The sequence below is a fragment of the Dermacentor variabilis genome, chromosome 1, assembly GCF_050947875.1.
Source record: "Dermacentor variabilis isolate Ectoservices chromosome 1, ASM5094787v1, whole genome shotgun sequence".
NCBI lineage: Eukaryota > Metazoa > Arthropoda > Arachnida > Ixodida > Ixodidae > Dermacentor > Dermacentor variabilis.
Window position 1 is genome coordinate 191,317,165 of NC_134568.1, and position 21,667 is coordinate 191,338,831.

Consider the following 21,667-nt stretch of genomic DNA (forward strand, 5'->3'; position numbering starts at 1 on the left):
TAACGGTAAGCTTCCAGTAAGGAGCTCCCGATGTCTGCCGCATGCGATCCCACCCATTTTTATTCTTCTGTGCATTCCCTTCTCATGGTCAGGGTTTCCTGTGACTAGTTGACCTAGGTAAACATACTCCTTCACAGACTCTAGAGGCTGACTTATGATCCTGAACTCTTGTTCCCTTGCTCGGTTGTTCATCGTTATCTTTGTCTTCCGCACATACATCTTCTTCCCCACTCTTATACTCTCCCTGTTAAGGTCTTCAATCATTTGTTGTAACTCGACTGCAGTGTTGCTGAATAGAACAATGTCATCGGGAAACCGAAGGCTGCTTAGGTGTTCACCGTCGATCCTTACTCCTAAATCTTCCCAGTTTAATAGCTTGAATACTTCTTCCAAACATGTAGTGAATAGCATTGGAGATATTGTGTCTCCTTGTCCGACCCCTTTCTTTATAGGTATCTTCCTACTTTTCTTGTGTAGAATTAAGGTGGTTGTGGAATCTCTGTAGATATTTTCCAGGGTATTTATATAAGCGGTCTGTACTCCTTGATTACGCAATGCCTCTACGACTGCTGGTATCTCTACTGAAACAAATTATTTTTCTTAATCTATGAAAGCCATATAGAGAGGCATTATTGTACTCTGCGGATTTCTCGATAACCTGTTAAATGACATGAATGTGATCCATTGTAGAGTATCCCTTCCAGAAGCCAGCCTTTTCCCTTGGTTGACTAAAGTTCAGTGTTGCCTTTATTTTACTGGAGATTATTTTGGTAAATATCCTATATAATACTGGGAGTAAGCTAATGGGCCTATCATTTTTAAGTTCTTTAACGTCTCCCTTTTTGTGGATTAGTATAATGTTTGCATTTTTCGAGTTTTCTGGAACCCCTGCAGTCGACAGACACTTTGTATAGAGAGCAGCCGGTTTTTCTAGCATTATGTCTCCTCCATCTTTGATTACATCGACTGTTATTCTATCTTCTCCTGCCGCTTTTCCCCGTTTCATGTCTTGCAAGGACCTTCTGATCTCATCGCTAGTTATAGGAGGAGTTTCTGTATCCTGTCCATTATTTCAAATGGAGTACTCCTGAGTCTTCTGGGTACTGTACAGGTCAGTATAGAGTTCTTCCGCTGCTTTAGTTATACCTTCGAGATTGCTGATGATATTACCCTGCTTATCTTTCAGTGCATACATCTTGGTTTGTCCTATGCCAAGTTTCCTTCTCAGCGATTTCAGGCTGCATCTATTTTTACGGCCTCTTCAGTCTTTCTCACATTATAATTTAGAATATCACTTATTTTTGCCTTGTTGATCAGTTTGGCAGTTCTGCGAAGTCTATCTTATCTCTTGAGTTGGGCACTCTTATTCTTTGTTGCTTCTTTATTAGGCCCTTTGTTACTTGGGAGAGCTTGCCTACTGGCTGCCTTGGTGCCTTGCCCCCAACTTCAATTGCTGCCTCTGAAGCCGGACTTGTTACGGTTTCATTCATTACCTCATTACCATCATTATCTCTCTGTTCTAAGGCTGCATATTTGTTTGCAAGTACCAGCCTAAAGTTGTCTGCTTTTACCCTTACTGCCTCTAAGTTGACCTGTTTCTTCTTGACCACTTTTACTCTTTCTCTGTTCAAATTGAGGTGAATTCTAGCCCTCACTAACCTATGACCACTGCACTTTACCTTACCTCTCACTTCTAAATCCTGCACTATGTTGGGATCGGCAGAAAGTATGAAATCAATTTCATTTCTTGTTTCACCATTAGGGCTTTTCCAGGTCCACTTTCTGTTGCTACGTTTCCTGAAAATGGTGTTCATTATTCTCAGCTTATTCCTTTCTGCGAATTCTACCAGCATCTTTCCTCTAGCGTTTCTAGAATCGACGCCATAGTTGCCAATTAATTGCCTGTTCACCCGCCTGCTTTTTCCCCACTTTTCCATTAAAGTCGCCCTTTACTACTGTATACCGAGTTTGCACTTTTCCCATCGCTAATTCAACCTTTTCATGAAACTGATCTACCTCCCCACACTCTAAGAAAAGCTTACACCCTTTGGAGTGTATATTTGCCACACAACAATAATCGTCATCTGTCTTGCCCGCATTTCCTTTCTTGAAAACGCCGTGCCCGCTACTTTCCTGTCGAGAATTCTATGTCATGCTGATAACGCGCATGCCGTTCGTTACTGGAAAGTACCGGGCTCGTCGCGTTAAAGAAAGGAAATGCGGAGAAGACAGATGACGATTATTGTTGTGTGGCAAATATACACCCCAGAAATGTTTTGATGAACATCACGGGCATGCATTTAGGTGCTAGGCATTTTTTTTTCTGATATATGCACATCACGAGCATGGATTTAGTGCATATATCAGCATAAAAATGCCTAGCACGTAAATGCATGCTCGTGATGTGCATCAAAACATTTCTTTATGTGAATTGACCACATGAATTTCGATTGTCTGCTGTTAACATTGGTGATATGCTCCACAATCACAGCAAAAGATTTTGCTTTCTATATAATAAAAATGCGAAAGTGATGACTCAACAGCAGAACAGGCAATAACTGGCTGCATTACAAACAACTAGCAACAATCTGGTGCACTGATCAAAATTAGTTGGTTAATAATTCACTATGAAACTCGCTTTGCTAAATCAACCTATTTATGGGATTTCATGCCCCAAAACCACAATCTGGCTATGAGCGATGCCGTAGTGGGGAGCTCCAGATTAAGTATGACTAGCTGGGGTCGATTCTTTCACATGTTTTAAGCTAATTCAATTAAATTTTAAGAACTTGGTCATCCTTCCTTGCTTTCAGTGCCATTTTCAGTCTGCAAAATTTAAATGACATCATCAAGTTAACTTTTCCCCTTTCCAAGGAGCACAGCAATTTGATAGGCTGGTTTCCACACTCAATATGAGTTAGAAGCAGTTAAACAGATGTATTTACAGGGCAATATGTATAACTGAATATGGTTGGGTGCATCATTCCAATATAGAAAGTACTTCAAAAATGTGAAACCAGGTGTCAACTTTAACCCATATTATGATAAGTTTTTACTGAGTGCTGTACTGCAATATATGATGCTGCAGTCATTAAAATGTCAAATCCAACTCCTCTGCATTTCTTTGATCACACTGAACCATACTTGGTGCATGGCTCTATGTTCATGAGGGTAAGAAGTTAAATCCTCTCTGTGAAAGAGGTCATGGCAAAAAGTTGAATAAGGTATGAAGTATGGCACACTGTGGCATTAATATGTAGCATAGCCAGGAGAAGACGATACATTTTAAGACTAAAAATGAGCTTGCATGATTAAAGATCAGATTTTTTTAAACACATATTATTGAGACAAACAATAACTGTCTTTGGCCATAACTTATTCAACTTCAAATAATTAATAATTTTAATGAAATCTGCACCCCCAAAGAGTGAATTGACACAAGTTAGTTGCAATTTGCTTCAATTAGAGGTAAAATATTGTCATCCCCCCCGACAGTAGCATGAAGCTACAAAGGAAACCCATATGGGTTTCTCTGAAAAAAGAAATTCACAGTTAAAGAAAAATATGTCCTGGTCTGGGGATCAAATTCTTGACCAGCACCTTTCCCGGGCAATTACCATCTATTTGCACTGATGGTAATTTGCTCTAATGCACCATAGAAAAGTTTTTTTCTTTTTTCTTCTGACAAATGCTAGATTTAAGTGGTTAGAACCTGGCTAGTTCTACTTACACGAGAGACATGCCACTTGTAAGCAATTCTTAACAAAATATGCCACCAACTGATTACACTTGCACGAGGAGCACAGTGCTTTAAATGCAATCTTCAAATGTGCGTAACAAAATTTTGTCGTCCTTGGATGTATACCTCCCCATTATTATACTGAGATTTCTGACTGCTACAACAATGTGCCCAAGTCAAATGATTAATCGAATTAAACAACCTTTCAGCACCCAAACTTACACATATAAAAGTAAATGTGGTACAATCTGTCATCCTCTTATGAAAAGAAATTCCAATCCTCAAGGCACACAAACAGGTGTTATTTTACTATACTTGCTAGTAACAGAAGCTTTATAATGTTGCACCCTAGTCAAAATCATAACCTTCAACAGTTATGCAGCCTGTGCTTTGAGGAATGTCTTCACCAAGCTTAAAAGCTCTGGTGTGCTTCAATCATGACATGACAGCTGATAACTAAACTCAACTGCTTCAGTTATCGTGTATTTATAAATACACGAATACAACATATTCATACTTATATATACATCACAGGCTCCAATCGGAGCATTGAGTGATACTTGTGGTGCACACTGGAGTATACTGAGAACCAGGAAAACTGTTATAACCATCGCACTTCCCGTGGCAAATAATAACTGTCACTTTGCTTTCTGTGAAGCTGTGGGCATAAAAAAAAAAAAATCACTGAGTGATCGTTAACACCTTCAGCCGTAAGGAGATAACTACAACACAGCAATCCACTGATCTGCCCATCGGAATGTTAGACTGCAATTTTGCACAGCCGTTTTGAAACGAGCTGAAACCAAGACGCATTTCTAGTTCGTAAAGATGAAAGCAAAGGCTGCAAGCTGTAGCGAAAGCGGCAGCAGGGCATCTATAGACTTTACCTCAAATGCAGTTCATTCAAGGCAAATTCAGCGTCAGCAGCTGCGAACTTTTGTCACAGCAAAGTATATTTCAAGATCGCTTTCGTAAATGAACCTCCGGTGGTCTTAGAACATTCGGCCGCTTATATCCACTGCCGAGGAAATGCGCCTTGCGGCTGTCGCTCATGGATGTTCCTGCGACATAAGCTTGTGAACGCAAAACTGAAGCACCATTATGCATATCCTCAGCACATCCTGAAAGTGCATATGTAAGAAGTAAGTTACCACATCGATCGCGAAACTGCAAGATCAGACAACTCACCAGCTCAAAACGGTTGGCAGCCGCTTGCCTGCTCTTTCGAGCATCACTGACAGCCACATTGGGTGCCTCATCTTCTGTTTCCGATTGAGCATCAAGTTTCCCAATTTCATTGACGCCTTGGAGCTTCTTCAGCACTCGATTCGACATTTATATAAAAAAGAAAATGTCGGACCGCTGGTGAGAGAGCAGTGTATTAAGCGCGAGCGAACCGTTTTCAACAGCTGCTTTTGCCGCACTCTGGAAGATAAAGTCGGTTGCCAAAAGAGTGAACGGACTGCAATACTAGTACAGGAATTAAACCAAGTACTTAAGTCAACACCAAACGGCTACGAACCGCCATGTGTGACAATCCCATCTGATGTTAAAGCTCAACCAGCTCAACTAGAGCGCTGACTAGAGATACAGGCAAGAGCCCCCATAAGCCACAAGTACACAAGTGCTAGAGAAAGAGGGAGGCTTCTCCGATTGATGATCGTCTCTTCCACGCCGCCTTAGCATTGGAGTGGTGGCAAGCGCCACCGGACTGTAACCGTTGTATATGTGTGAAAATAAGAAATGCCGAATGCATTAAATATGTTTTTCACAAAGCCGCCAGTGGTCAAAGCCGTCATTTATGTTCGCCACAGGTACCATTCGGATCTAGCGTTCTGCGTTTAGAAGTAAGGTTATTAGCAGAGAACAAGTTCTTGACCTGAAAAACTGTGATATTCATGCATACTTTTTTATAAAATTTTGCACAGCCATGGTCTTCCGCGTTTCGTCAAAAGTTATTCGTTGTCACACAGATTCCCCTTCTCCGCTTTTTCTTCAACTTTCTATGTCAGTTTCTGTTTCACACTTTTTCTGCAACGTTCACTGCATTCGTTCGATCTGTGCTCGCATTGTTCCTACCACCGAGTGTGGTTCAAAGGTACGCGGTTCCCATAACCAATCATGACGTCAGTCAGGGTGTCCGTTGCACTTGTGTAATATCTGATCTGAATTAAAAAAGTTCTTGTTACTAGTCACGCTACCACAGCAGCTTGATAAAACCAAGGAACTTACAACCCTAGTGCTTTAGAGCCGTACGGCTGTACAGCCATCGCCATCCTTGCCAATTAGTGTTGCGTGACCACATTCACTAATGTTGACTGGAAATCGAACTGCGTGAGGCACGCTACCAGGGCAAGTCAGGGGACCGTAAATATGCGTACTCCAACTGAGTGGCAGCCCCAGCAGTCGCCTACAACAAGTGAAAAGCACGACGACAAACTAAATGGCATTATACACATGGACACATGTTTCACAACGTCGGCATCGGTAAATGTGTACAGTGGACACTTCTCGCATACTGCTGGGATTATGGAATAAGGAAAAGCATTTTCCATTTTTCTTTCTCTGTGTCTGGGATCATGGCCATGATCATGGCTGGGATCCTCGCAGGTCACAGAACAACAGAGTTACAGAACCAACAGAACTACCTGTAGCAGGCAAACGCTGAAGGTTTTCATTTATGTCCCTGACATTATCTGCATTTCGTAGATCTTATGCAAAATAAGCAACTTAAAAACTGCATTCGGTGTAATTTATTCCTGTAGGATGGCGTCTGCTGTAGTGCACCACGTTTGAGCCATGCCCGGTTTGAACTCCATGCCTGTACCAACTCCATGGCCACCATAGCCTTGCGCTCACGGAGCTCGCGCTTCATATTAAAACATAAGGAATGTCCCTAATGCTTTATACTAAAATTAGATTCCTTGGGGTCAATATGCCAAAATGTTTTTGTCTTTCTCTAGCGGCAAGATTGGTCGGCAACCTGCGCCACCCTCCGTGCAAGTAAAATAGTATAACTGGTATAACCAAGTCAAGTGCAGGCTATGCCAAGTCAAATCCAGTCAAATCGGAGCCCTGCCTGGACCGAACAAACGTACGAACGCGGTTGTGGCACGAAGAGGTGCTTAGTGCCTTGCGTATTGCTTGAGTAGAGTTTGAGCTGCATAATGTCGTCCCCACTTGAAGCGCTTGAAACGAATTTAGAGATGTTTATCGAGAATGTTCGGCAGCTAGGAATAATTGTTAGTGACTTTCAGCCACAAGGGCAAACCACGTTAAACCAAAAAATGTAAGTGATGCTAACACGGCTTCACTGACACTTCGTAAGACCGGGAATCTTCTTTCGTCAAATGTAGATGAAATCGGTGTTTGAGCAACCTGTTTGTTTCAGAAATCACATCGTCACTTTGATGCAAGAGGTGGACAGATGTAAGCCACAAGTCCAGGACATACAAGTACCATTGGAAGTGTTCGAGTAAGTTAGCATGATTGCGTTGACCAACTCTGCCTTGCTAACTTGTTTCCTTTGACTTATTCGGCAGCTACATTGACCAGGGAAGAAACCCGCAACTGTTTACGAAGGATTGCATGGAAAAGGCGCTAACCAAGAATGAACAAGTCAAAGGCAAGATAGAGTCCTATCGCGTAAGTATAAAAAAAAAAAGACTGCGCTTATATTCTTTGGAGGTGATTAACGAAGTTGATGCGATCATGAATTTTTCGTTAACTGGTGGGGCGGAGTGATATGATTTATATGTTATGAGGGCTATTATGATGATGATCGTATCCCCATGCCATCCGGGAATCGGGAAACCGTATGGGGGCACCTCAGCAGATACACGAAGTGGCAATCTCGCTACCAGCCACAATACCGTAGATACTACGGCACAATATATAGTGTTGTTATGACTGCACCCCAATTGAAGCTACGTAGCAACCCCCCACTATCCCTAGTATCCTGGCTGCAACTTCTAATGCAATGGGCTACCCATCAAGAGACTGCGCTCTGCGCGGAGGTGCCTGTTACGGATGTGGCGCTATCGCTTTAATATGTACAAGGCTACATACCCTTTGTGTCACCTTGGCTCATCCATTTTGGGGCATTGACCAAGAATGGGCACATACCAATATCACATACACAATGCTGAGGTTGCCCGTTCGGGCACATAGCCAGTGGCACATACCCTGTGACCCAAGTTGTCTACTTGGATCACGTAGACAACTTGGGTTCAGCAGCCTGCAGCAAGTTGACTATGCAGGTTAACCCACTGGCAAGACAGCAGCCAGCACATACCTAGTGGCCCAAGCCGGTAGACCACTTGGGTCACTGGGTATGTGAAAGAGCGTAGATATGGACAAACATACCACAAACTGGGTGAAGTTCCCCAAGAATGCTAATTGCATTCATACTTAAAACTTACCATTACAGTAATCAAAATGAAATTTGTTATGTAAAGAGAACAATCAAATTGTTTTATAAGCAGAGGCTTTGTTAAGTAAAAGTAAATTAACATGTGTTAATTCAAAGCATCGAAGTACCTTTCTGGCCAAGCTCTGTCATTTTTCTCTGAAAGTGGCTTTGGCATTTCATGTCTTTGTTGTATGCTGCTGTTCAAAATGGAAGAGCACCAAAGGAAATGTGCCATTTACATCCTTGTCTCTTCTTCTTTTTTTTAAATGTCCGGTAATGCAACAGCTCTTATTTGTGGTTTCAAAATTTTTTGCCTGAATACATCCAGTGCTTTATTGTAATGTATTCTAAAGTAATGCACGTTTCTGATGTGTCACTTTGTTTTATTAACTCTGTGAAAAAAATGGAAGAAAGAAAGGTTGGGATGCAAATGGTTACGTTGTGACTGCATAAAAAACTGGCAATTACATGCATATGACTAACCTACTATCAAAACATCACAAAACAATATGTGCTAGCGGAACTAGAAAAAGAATAAAGGAAGCCATCAAGAAAAGACGTGACCCCACATACATTATATGTGGATGCAACAAGTTCATGCTTAGCCTCTATCAAAGAAAGTTATTTCATTTGCCCTTAGTTGTGAATCAACACCAACTTGCCCAATTTTCAATTCCTTCAAGCATTTGTCATTTTTTGTATTTTGATTTCATTCTCTGAAATCTACCGAGATACTCTAGACTTGCGTGTTCTTGTTGTGCAGAGGTTCAAGGCCCTGTTGCTTCTGGAGCTGAGCAAGGTGTTCCCCACAGAAATGGCCAAATACAGGGCCATCAGAGGTGATGAGCGACCAGCCACATAGAGGCCTCATGTAAACTCTGTGAAGTGTATATACATTTGAACCAATTCACTGAGGAAGCATAGTGTTGGCATTGTACTAAAAATATATTCCTTTACTTTAGTGACAGCAAAATGTCTGCAGGACTTTATCATTGTGATGTGTTGCAAACAAATGTTGTGGACTGGAACTGCAGCTGCCAATAAACTGCTGGTGACAGCATTTATTAGTATTTAATATGTTATTGAGTTTGTGCTATCCTTTAAGCTTAAAAGGTTTTAACACCTTATGTAAAATAAAACCAAGATGCAGTTCTGCCTGAAGATCCTTCACATGCTTTATGCAATGTTCCACCTTTCTGAAAGACATGGCTGTACCAAAAGAAGCAAGTCTTGATGCTTGTTTTTCTTTCAGCAAGGTCAATATGTGCATGGATTCCTTCCAGCATTGATCATCCAACTAGTTCAGGCACAAGCCATACTTAGCAAGCTGAGGTATAAAATCATGTGGGTTATCAGTGTAAAAATTATATGAGTACTTTCGGAGAGGTGGGGCTTGTCCTTGGTATCTACACGGTTACTAACAAGGTTAAACAGCACAAAGATGCAAATAGAAAAATATGCAGGACAGTGCTAGACCTGTGTGTATGTGTTTCTGCTGTCTCCACCTTGTCGCAGTATTTAGCCTTGAGTATGCGGTTCCAACTTGCCCAAACTAAGGTATTTCTTGGAGTTACTGAACCCTGCACTTCTAGCTGGCACATGGTGTATATATGTAAATTCATTCTGTGACAGCTGCAGTGGCCTATGAAGGTCTAACCTTTGCATGGATTGTTAGAGCTTGCATTTTCCAGGCATTATGCTTGAGCATGCCTTATCTCACAATATTCAAAGGTTGTGCAGTGTAAAGGCAAAGTGCTACTTCCCTGCAAGGAAACAAGTAGTCATTGGAGCATAGCTGTTTGTAGAACATGACAGTTCTTACACTTTACTAAAACATCTTGCTGGTTATGACATCACTGAAGGTGCATTCTGTGATTGTAATGTTTTCCATCCACTTGGTCCTATTCCCCTAGTACTGAAAAAAAATGGATCAGAGGGGTTCTCCTCTATACAGGGTCTGGTGGTGATGTCATACTTGTCATATGTAAGAGCAGCAATAAGGCTAGAGCTTGTAATGTCTAGCCTTATTCAGTTTAATATCACATTTTGCAAATGATGTTTTTGTCCATTCATGTCTCTGAAAAAGACCCAGTCATCTAGCATGCTTTTTGTTCCAGGCCTTAGAAGAATGCTAAACCACAATCACTATTATGAAACACATTGTGCAAGTTCAGTGTTCTAACCACATTTGATAAGCTATGACATATCTGGCTAAAACTAATGACCATGGAAGAAATATATGTATGGTGTTCTGCTATATACTTCTTTTACTCGCTGTAAAATTTCCAGATATGGTATATGAATTACATTATGGCCACTGTATACACTTACGTCAATCTTGTGACAGGTTTTCAGGCAGGCTTGCACAGATTATTAAGCTTTTATGTTGAGAGGGAGCGTGAACGAAAAAAAAAGAAAGAAAACCCATGAGCGTCTTAATGAAAGCACGGATAAAATATTACAGACAATAGCCTGTCATGTCATATTATATGATAGTTTATAAATGGTAGCCTTTTCATGACATATTAGGCAGAATTGCCGAGTATGAGCTTGCGGTTTCAATTTCCGGCCATGTCAGCCGGGTTACGATAAATATGAGAGAGAGAGTGATTGTAGGGAGGAAGAGGTTCTCTTATCTGCAATCCTTTGGGGAGCACATCTCGGCGTATAATGGAGGTGGAATGCAAAGACGCTTGTGTACCATGGTATAGGTGAATGATTAAGGACCTCATGTGGTCGTAAATAATCTGGAGCACTCCACTATGGCATCCGTGATAACCCACTGTGTACGTTCAGGACATTAAACCTCACAATATAATTTAAATATTAGGTAGGAGTGCTGCTGTGTGCGCTGACATTTTCATGTGTTTGTCCTTTGGCCTCGTGCTTTCGTGCAGCAGCATTTCTGTATAAGCCATTAAGGAGGAATGTGGGGTTAAAGTCACAATTTTTGTCAAAAATGCACATTTTCTAATTTTATGTTTTGGATTTCTAAGCATATAAAGAAGCTCCTTGCCAAGTTTAGTTATCTGCATGATAGGAGAGAATAAAATAAGCTTTTTTACCTGGCAGTAGCATGTGTTTTGGCATCTTTTGACAACTTTGAATAGATTTTTCGGAGTTCACACTTTTGGGCCAATGCACAATTTTAGGAAAACTATTGTTTCGAAACTGCACAAATGAAAACTTTGTAAGATTGTTTCTAGGCTGAAAATTTGTGAGGAACAAGACTATAAATACATTGAATTTCTGAATTGCCTCTATAAAAAGAAAGTATCGATATCACTAAAAAAGAATAATAAAAGATTTTAAAAAAACTTTCGTTTTGAAGTGGTGCGATTTCTAGAGAAGGCATAAAATTAGGAGCAGCTGGTTCTATCTTGTAATATAGAGCCTCCTGAAGATATTTATTAAAATATTTTTCATCTAAGCTTATTTTAAAAATAATTTTCCTAAGGTGATGCACTTATTTGCTAAATAGGGCATGCATAACCTTTCTTTTTTTAATTTGTGCTGGTGTAATCAAATTTACTAGGTGTCCTACTGACAAGAAGACAAAGCCTCGAGCCAAATTTACTAGTTAAAATTGGCATGTCGGTAGAAAAGTCTACTTTTCAGCCATGCATCCCCCTTCCAGGGATGCTAGCACCCTTCATTTTGTCTAGACTTGTACGTAACGAATTACATGCAAATAATTACTTGTCATCAATTACATGTATTGGTAATTTTGGAATTTAACAATTACTTTACTTGGTAATGGTCACTGTAATTGCATTTTTCAGTAACCAATCACATGTAACCAGTTACTTTATTGATGAGACAAGCTGTAACAAGTGATTCAGCTTTGAGAACCTGAATTTGGCAAGAAATGCAGTAGAACTACTGCTGAGATCGGGCCCTGCAGCAGCCTCGCGAATGTGCATGTCGAGGAAGGCAAACCCAGCACTCGGGATTTGTTTCCTCATCTTAACGCTCCACCAGATGTTAGCCGAAGAACTGAACCAGTGTTGGTATGTCTCAATAGGGAAGGTCACTTAGAGCGCTAATGCCAAAAAATCACATACGGGTGAGTTTTTCAGCTTTTCGTTGGCCCAACCGGGGCTTTCTTCCCGAAGTCCCAGCAACAATGAAGTGCTGCGCTTCATAGAGGACTCTGATGCTGAGTAAGCACAGCCTTGTGCACAAGATCCGGATACGTTACAATATGCCATGCCTCCCAGTGTGCACATTGAGCGAACTCCCTAACACCCCTGTCTTCCCCTCACAGTTTCCTCCTTGAGCAAGTTTTTAGTGCCGCTGCTTATGTCTCCACAACAAAAACAAAGGATGATGACTGACAAAATTTTTAATGCAATTGCACGCGCAGGTAAGTTGTATGAAGGGCTGGAGAAGATGCACTAAATGTGCCAGGCCATCTCATTCTGTTTATTATATGTATATATAATCGTAATAAATGTTTGTAGGAAAGTAACATGGAAGTAATTGATTACTATTGAGTAATTCCTCAGTTACTATTGTGGGGCAGTAATTGGTAACAAGGAATTGGAGACAGTAACCAGTAATTGGAGACAAGGCAGTGGGGGAATATGGCATAGGAACTAGGAATAGCAGGGGAGAGTTATTAGTAGAGTTTGTGGAACAGAATAATATGCGGATAATGAATACCTTCTTCCGCAAGCGGGATAGCCGAAAGTGGACGTGGAGGAGCCCAAACGGCGAGACTAGAAATGAAGTAGACTTCATACTCTGCGCTAACCCTGGCATCATACAAGACGTGGACGTGCTCAGCAAGGTGCGCTGCAGTGACCATAGGATGGTAAGAACTCGAATTAGCCTAGACCTGAGGAGGTAACGGAAGAAACTGGTACATAAGAAGCCGATCAATGAGTTAGCGGTAAGAGGGAAAATAGAGGAATTCCAGATCAAGCTACAGAACAGGTATTCGGCTTTAACTCAGGAAGAAGAGAAGCAATGAACAGCAGTCTTGTGGGCATCATTAAGGAGTGTGCAATAGAAGTCGGTGGTAACTCCGTTAGACAGGATACCAGCAAGCTATCGCAGGAGACGAAAGATCTGATCAAGAAACGCTAATGTATGAAAGCCTCTAACCCTACAGGTAGAATAGAACTGGCAAAACTTTCGAAGTTAATCAACAAGCGTAAGACAGCTGACATAAGGAAGTATAATATGGATAGAATTGAACATGCTCTCAGGAACGGAGGAAGCCTAAAAGCAGTGAAGAAACTAGGAATTGGCAAGAATCAGATGTATGCATTAAGAGACAAAGCCGGCAATATCATTACTAATACGGATGAGATAGTTCAAGTGGCTGAGGAGTTCTATAGAGATCTATACAGTACCAGTGGCACCCACGACGATAATGGAAGAGAGAATAGTCTAGAGGAATTCGAAATCCCACAGGTAACGCCAGAAGAAGTAAAGAAAGCCTTGGGAGCTATGTAAAGGGGGAAGGCAGCTGGGGAGGATCAGGTAACAGCAGATTTGTTGAAGGATGGTGGGCAGATTGTTCCAGAGAAACTGGCCACCCTGTATACGCAATGCCTCATGACTTCGAGCGTACCGGAATCTTGGAAAAAAGTTAACATAATCCTAATCCATAAGAAAGGGGACGCCAAAGACTTGAAAAATTATAGACCGATCAGCTTACTGTCCGTTACCTACAAAGTATTTACTAAGGTAATTGCAAATAGAATCAGGAACACCTTGGACTTCCGTCAACCAATGGACCAGGCAGGATTCCGTAAAGGCTACTCAACAATAGACCATATTCACACTATCAATCAGGTGATAGAAAAATGTGCGGAATATAAACAACCCTTATATATAGCTTTCATTGATTACGAGAAAGCGTTTGATTCAGTCGAAACTTCAGCAGTCATGGAGGCATTGCGGAATCAGGGTGTAGACGAGCTGTATGTAAAGATACTGAAAGATATCTATAGCGGCTCCACAGCCACCGTAGTCCTCCATAAAGAAAGCAACAAAATCCCAATAAAGAAAGGCGTCAGGCAGGGAGATACGATCTCTCCAATGCTATTCACAGCGTGCTTACAGGAGGTATTCAGAGACCTGGATTGGGAAGAATTGGGGATAAGAGTTAATGGAGAATACCTTAGTAACTTGCGATTCGCTGATGATATTGCCTTGCTTAGTAACTCAGAGGACCAACTGCAATGCATGCTCACTGACCTGGAGAGGCAAAGCCGAAGGGTGGGTCTAAAAATTAATCTGCAGAAAACTAAAGTGATGTTTCACAGTCTCGGAAGAGAACAGCAGTTTACGATAGGTAGTGAGGCACTGGAAGTTGTAAGGGAATACATCTACTTAGGACAGGTAGTGACTGCGGATCCGGATCATGAGACTGAAATAATCAGAATAAGAATGGGCTGGGGTGCGTTTGGCAGGCATTCTCAGATCATGAACAGCAGGTTGCCATTATGCCTCAAGAGAAAGGTTTATAACAGCTGTGTCTTACCAGTACTCACGTACGGGGCAGAAACCTGGAGGCTTACGAAAAGGGTTCTACTTAAATTGAGGACGATGCAACGAGCTATGGAAAGAAGAATGATAGGTGTAACGTTAAGGGATAAGAAAAGAACAGATTGGGTGAAGGAAGAAACGCAAATTAATGACATCTTAGTTGAAATCAAGAAAAAGAAGTGGGGGGGGGGGGGGCATGGGCAGGGCATGTAATCAGGAGTGAAGATAACCGATGGTCATTAAGAGTTACCGAATGGATTCCTAGGGAAGGGAAGTGTAGCAGAGGGCGGCAGAAAGTTGGGTGGGCGGAGTTAGTTTGCAGGGACAACACGGGGTAGTTGGAGAAGTATGGGAGAGGCCTTTGCCCTGCAGTGGGCGTAACCAGGCTGATGATGATGATGATGAATTGGTAACTAATTACATTTTTGGACAAATTAATTGTAATTGTAATTAATTTTTTTCTTTAAGGTGTACAAGTGATTTTGACAGTGCCTCTGTGTTGCTGACCTGGTTTTTATTGCCATAGCAATTATATGGACACTCCAGAAGAATTTCTGCCATTGCCACGATACAGTGAAACCTCGTTAAACTGTAGTTGGCCAGAGCTCGGAAAAAGTATGTACTGAACGGTAGTACTGCTAACCAAAATAGCATGAGACTGACCACTTACCTGTCAAAAACGGAAGAGTGAGTGTAATGAAAGGGGAAAGAACATGCAGTATTTATTTACTTCGCTGACAAAAGCGTTATTTTCGTTTGATGCCGTGGTGGCCTAGAAGCGACAACAGTGGCCTCAAACTTACTGAAGCTGCGAGCCAGCTTTTCAACCAGCCCCCTCTTTTCGGCAAACGCTCGCATTGCAGATTCCTCGTAAATGTTGCGTATTCTCCGTGCGCGGGCGCGTAGCGTTGCAGAAGTCGCGGGGCACCTTTTCATTGCGGGGTGCTGTTCTCGTCGTGACGATTGCATTCGTGAGGCTGACGTAATGCGCAGCTTCTGCCACTGTCGGGCTTGAATCGCCTGTGCTGTCGGTTTCCGTGTCAACCTTATCACTGTCGCTCGGCGACACTTCGGCCACAACAGAAGCAATAATGGCGAAAAGTCGAACCTCGCAGCCGACATCTCTTCATGGTCGCAGCAGTGCTGCTGAGCAACTTCTTCACATTCCATATGCCACACACCGTAGTCAACAGTAGTCCCATGTTGCATGCTAGCACCGACTTCTTCAAGTCACCTTTGACAGCACGAACAGTGTTTATTTTTTCTTCTATGCTGAGCACCCGGCGTCTTTATTATCTGAGCTTCGGCATGACGCAAGTCCTCGCTTACACGACGCCACAGCGGTCTCTGGGACGGCGCCGAAATGATGTTGATGTGGCTTCACCCGCAAACGCACAGGGCGCTTAGAGGCCGTTGTTCAGATCTCCAAGGCACCACCGTGTTTGCACCGCCGTGTTTGCGCGATGCCAAGTGGAAACGCTACGTGTGAACTGATACGTACGCAATAAGCCGGTATGGTTTATGCGGATACAAAACACATTATGTTCAATGGCCGCTGAGTTGGGGATTTGACTTTACTACTTTTAAAACGAAACTACTGTTTAAGTGGGTACGGTTTAACGAGGTTTTACTGTTATTCCATATAAAGTCAAAGTGCGACGAAATCGCAGCTGTGTGTCGTATGCTGTAGGTGTGAGCCAAAGCTTGCAAGGGTAAGCCGAGAGGGATGGTAACTTGATGCGGTGGTGTCTTCTCATGCTCGCAAGGGAGGAAGGTGAGGAGGGCGTGCGCCATCTTTTCATGTGCACAAGGGGGGAGCGGGGAGTTGTGTGCGTGATAGGAAGGGGGGGGGAGGCAGCAGGTTAAAGTGCATCTCCTCTTCTACTCCAGCTACGGTGGGTGAGCGCGGCTGCATGCGTCCTCTTTTGGAGGCAATTTGCACTGGGTTCGAAGGCTAGATGACCAGAGATAGCTGATGGCTTTGTGTGTGCTGCATTCTCACACACCTAGCTCTCGTTGAAGCGACAGGCAGCGTGAAGGGAGATTGGCTCGCCACTGCTGCCGCTCTTCATCACTCCAGTGTTCTTTCAGCGAGTATCCGCGGTCATCAAGCGAGATGTATTCGTGTATGCCTGTTAATTTGTTGTTAATTTAGTTAGTAAGCGGATGTTTACAGCAGTTTATGTAGCTGGTAAAATGGCTAACCTTACATCGTATAACTGTCAAATAATTTATCGCAATCATTGCTTTGCCTGTTGGTTAAAACTAACTTTTATCGTCATGTCATTTTGTTTTGATGCAACTTCTTTGAATGTTGCACTGCACCAACTACAGTGGACACAGTGGCAACAGTGAAGCATATGTGATGCTTTGCTGCTGCTTTGTGTTCTCTGCAAATGACCTTGACATAGATGATTCACTGGCAGCAGCTGTTCACTGCTCTGTAGTTTGGTTGGCGTGACATACCTGAATGAATGAATGTTTGATGTTTAATGGCGTAAGGGCCAAGTATGGCCAAAGAGCGCCATGTCCTTGGTGATAAGTTCGCAGTGTGTGACATAACTGAGCAGCCTCAGCTTGTTCACCTGCATGCAGCTGTCTATGAGCTCCTGGTTCTTATGAATGCTATGCATGGTACTCTCATGGCAGTTTCTGATTGAGTCGTTGTAACTTTCAGCTCTCATAACTGTCTCACACAGTACCACGGCATCACAGGTGAGGTAGTGTGTACTAGCTTATTTGTGTTACAAGCATTCCTAACTTTGAGTTTAAAAAAAAAAATTCCTACCAGCCACACATATATAAACTCATTTCCTGTTGCATGGGCTTTAGCAAACCATGGGGGGGGGGGTCACATAGTATGTAACATCACACTTTAGTCATTTGCAGTTTTCATGTCTGGGGCATGTTTACAATGATGCATGATGTAAACAAGAATTGGGTCTGAGCTATTTGCACTATGGGATTTAGCAGAAAAGTATGGGCTCATCACACGCAAAGGAAAAGATAACATTGCTGTCCAAAACTTGCATTGTGTGTGGCTGGACAACATTCCCACCACATTCATTGCTGCTATTGTCAATTAACTGTGTAGAGACCATGCAGAGATTCTGTAGAGGTGACTTTCTCAACCTTGGAAATTAACATAGTTGAGAAAGCCACTATTATATGTCATTCAGAGCATTTGAAAGCTACTGTTTTGGAAAATCAATGTAAAAAGTCGGATGTGGTTCTAGGAACAGTCATGAATTATTTTAAGGGCTTTAGGAAGGTTTAAAGGGGGCACTGCTGCACCCCTGTCCACTCTTTCCTTCAAGTAAGTCAATGATATGTTCCGTTTTTACAGTGTGAGCTTAGAAGAGCTTGCCCACACGTCACCTCATCCATCTTCTGGGTGTACCATTTCTATTATATGGCATGCACCACATTTTGTGGCAGCGACATTTAAGAGCTCAGCTACTGTTTGCATAATTAATCTGTTACGTCTGCCATGTCTTGTGTATGTGCAGGTGATTTTGAAACACCACAAGGCAGATGAAAAAAAAAAAATGTATCAAGGTGAATCTTGGCAGAGACTTAATAGATCTTTTGTGGATACTTGAGAGCTCTAAAAAGTGTGTGGTAAAATCCCAAAGTTCAAAGTTGCTAACTTCAGTAAACTTCAGCAGAGTGGGCAAGTGCCACAGCAGCCAACAGAGACTTTAAATTCTAACATTCATTATGTAAAATTTTGCAGACTTGAGTGTATCTGTGATGGCTCGGTGTCAGCTTAAGATTTCATTTGAAAACCGTTGTGGGCTTTCAGTAGTTCGCTTTTGACTATGCTGTTTTTGATGTATGCTTACCAAAGTTTGCTTAGGTCTGCTAACAATATTTCTGCCATCATGATACATGCGTGCAATCATTGAATGCGAAAGTCGCCATTGGTAGGTTTGTTTTAACACTCTAGTCAAACATGTTCAGGTGCTGGTTCACAAAAAAAGATAAGGTAAGGTTGCTCCTGTCTGGCCAAGTATCGAGAGTGCCACAAGTGCTGCACTAGGCCTGAATAAACACTTGGAAAAGCCTGTCTTTTGGCTGCTCAATTCATACTTAAAACATTTCCAGTGTTGAAAACATGCAAATGCGCGTAAACATGCAAAAGCTCTGCCAGTGGCTGCTGCAGGAACATGTGGGGCACAGTTCTTGAAGTGAAGATGAAGTAGCGATCACTGAACAAGCCAAGAAGAAAAAAATGTTTTGGAGTTCATATGGGAGTCTGTATGGACTCTGAAGTGGTTTTCTTCATCTTTGACATGGTCAGAAACTGCAACGTCTACTTTACTGTGTGTTACTGGAAGTTATGAAGGGTTTTGCAAAACTTTGTCTGGTCAGGTAAGGTATAGTGAAGACAAAGTTGTGGTTAGTGACCAGACAACATTTCATCGGACCCTTGACTACTGCTTGGAATTTCGAACCTCGGTGGTGTTCAGAAACACTGGAGGTCGTATTTGCAATTACTTGGTGACATGTGACAAAAAATATACAGTAAATCCTTGTTATAACAAAGTCACTTGATCCAAACTATCGCCTTATTAGAAGTTTTTCAGGGTTACTTGCAGTGCATGCATTTTAAATCTGATTATTCCATGTGCAACAATGTCAACATCGCTTAGTTAAAGAGCGAAGCAGGGAATGACCACACAGTGCAGCATTCACGGGCACACCGTGCATTTTTCTGTAACAACCTGGAAAGGCAAAGAATGCCACGAATGTCACTCTGCCACATGGCAGCAGCTTGATTGGCCTAACTGTATTGTGTGATGACGGGGGAGACAGCTGCTCAAAGGCTTCAGCAGAATTTCTCCACTGTCATGTCCCTGTTATTGAGCACAAATATGCTTCAGTATATGTTTTACAAGCTCCTGCGCCGTTTTAGTGCACAGCCCACTCTACTATGGCTCTTTTAGAGCCTCTCCACTTTTTACGAAATACCGCTTAAAACAAGTACTATTACTGTCCTGATGAACTTGTTATAATGAGGGCATACTGTATTTTGTATAATGGCTTATAACAATCAACACGACTTACAACACACATTTGTCAATATCAAAATTGGATATTTGCCAATAAGAAGCTTTGTAAAATTGGTTAAAGCTTAACAACACCAGTTTTGTGCACTTCTATCCTTAGAGTATTTGATCACAACGTAATGCAATACTCCATTAATGTATTGACAATGACAAAAATAAGCAGTTGCTCCATGTTCTGGCATGAGCTAGTTGCCTCCATCTGTCAGACAATGAAGCAAATGTATGTCTATTTTGTCACTTTGAATACATAGACGGTGCATACTATGTTACAGCTCCATTGCACCTGTTTTGCATCAAGATAAAAAAAAAAGCGTGCAGCGGTGGCGTAGAGGTAGAACACCCGCCTCGTGTGCAAGAGGTCCGTGGTTTGAATCCCGGTGCCGCGCAATTTTCCACCGGATAGAAAAAAAATCTGCGTGTTGATAAAATTGCATAAACAGGCCTGGAGTGTGGCCTGATCCCGGTGACCAGAACCGGTAACGCACTCCCTCACCAGAGCAAGATTGGCCACCCTGGTGCAGTACTTGGCCACAACCTCCTATATGAACACAACAATCAAACCCCGGCCCTCAGTCCCCAGCAGCTGCGAAGCAACTGACCACGGTGGCGGTCAGAGCTGCGACGCAGCAGAGGGTGCTAAGAATCCCTTGCTCCGGACAGGCCGCCATTGGAATATGAACCTGGCAACGTTTAATGCTAGAACGTTATCTAGTGAGGAGACTCTAGCAGTGCTATTGGAGGAATTAGAGGGCAGTAAATGGCATATAATAGGGCTCAGTGAAGTTAGGAGGCCAAAAGAAGCATATACAGTGCTGAAAAGCGGGCACGTCCTGTGCTACCGGGGCTTAACGGAGAGACGAGAACTAGGGGTCGGATTCCCGATTAATAAGAATATAGCTGGTAACATACAGGAATTCTATAGCATTAACAAGAGGGTGGCAGGTCTTATTGTGAAACTTAATAACAGGTACAAAATGAAGGTTGTACAGGTCTACGCCCCTACATCCAGTCATGATGACCAGGAAGTCGAAAGCTTCTATGAAGACGTGGAATCGGCGATGGGTAAAGTCAAAACAAAATACACTATACTGATGGGCGACTTCAATGCCAAGGTAGGCAAGAAGCAGGCTGGAGATAAGGCAGTGGGGGAATATGGCATAGGCACTAGGAATTGCAGGGGAGAGTTATTAGTAGAGTTTGCGGAACAGAATAATATGCGGATAATGAATACCTTCTTCCGCAAGCGGGATAGCCGAAAGTGGACGTGGAGGAGCCCAAACGGCGAGACTAGAAATGAAATAGACTTCATACTCTGCGCTAACCCTGGCATCATACAAGACGTGGACGTGCTCAGCAAGGTGCGCTGCAGTGACCATAGGATGGTAAGAACTCGAATTAGCCTAGACCTGAGGAGGTAACGGAAGAAACTGGTACATAAGAAGCCGATCAATGAGTTAGCGGTAAGAGGGAAAATAGAGGAATTCCAGATCAAGCTACAGAACAGGTATTCGGCTTTAACTCAGGAAGAGGACCTTAGTGTTGAAGCAATGAACGACAATCTTGTGGGCATCATTAAGGAGTGTGCAATAGAAGTCTGTGGTAACTCCGTTAGACAGGATACCAGTAAGCTATCGCAGGAGACGAAAGATCTGATCAAGAAACGCTAATGTATGAAAGCCTCTAACCCTACAGCTAGAATAGAACTGGCAAAACTTTCGAAGTTAATCAACAAGCGTAAGACAGCTGACTTAAGGAAGTATAATATGGATAGAATTGAACATGCTCTCAGGAACGGAGGAAGCCTAAAAGCAGTGAAGAAACTAGGAATTGGCAAGAATCAGATGTATGCATTAAGAGACAAAGCCGGCAATATCATTACTAATATGGATGAGATAGTTCAAGTGGCTGAGGAGTTCTATAGAGATTTATACAGTACCAGTGGCA

At 42.4% G+C, this 21,667-nt stretch overlaps 2 protein-coding genes across 3 annotated transcripts in view; one reads left to right on the top strand and one right to left on the bottom strand.

Moving 5' to 3' along the window:
- The window catches only part of Nulp1 (Nuclear localized protein 1), a 127,274-nt gene extending 121,924 nt beyond the window's left edge, over positions 1-5,350 (bottom strand). For both annotated transcript variants that reach the window (XM_075702217.1, XM_075702210.1), the window contains exon 1: positions 4,928-5,350. In XM_075702217.1, coding sequence (XP_075558332.1) covers positions 4,928-5,074 — 147 coding nt within the window. In that variant the 5' untranslated portion in view covers positions 5,075-5,350. The remainder of the gene's footprint in view (positions 1-4,927) is intronic.
- A 1,437-nt stretch (positions 5,351-6,787) lies between these two features.
- On the top strand, positions 6,788-11,221 carry MED10 (mediator complex subunit 10). Its single transcript, XM_075702231.1, has 4 exons — positions 6,788-7,028; positions 7,131-7,214; positions 7,282-7,384; positions 8,914-11,221. Exons 1-4 carry the CDS (start codon positions 6,907-6,909, stop codon positions 9,010-9,012), a joined length of 408 nt encoding a protein of 135 aa, XP_075558346.1. The 5' UTR covers positions 6,788-6,906; the 3' UTR covers positions 9,013-11,221.
- Positions 11,222-21,667: the final 10,446 nt, after the last annotated feature.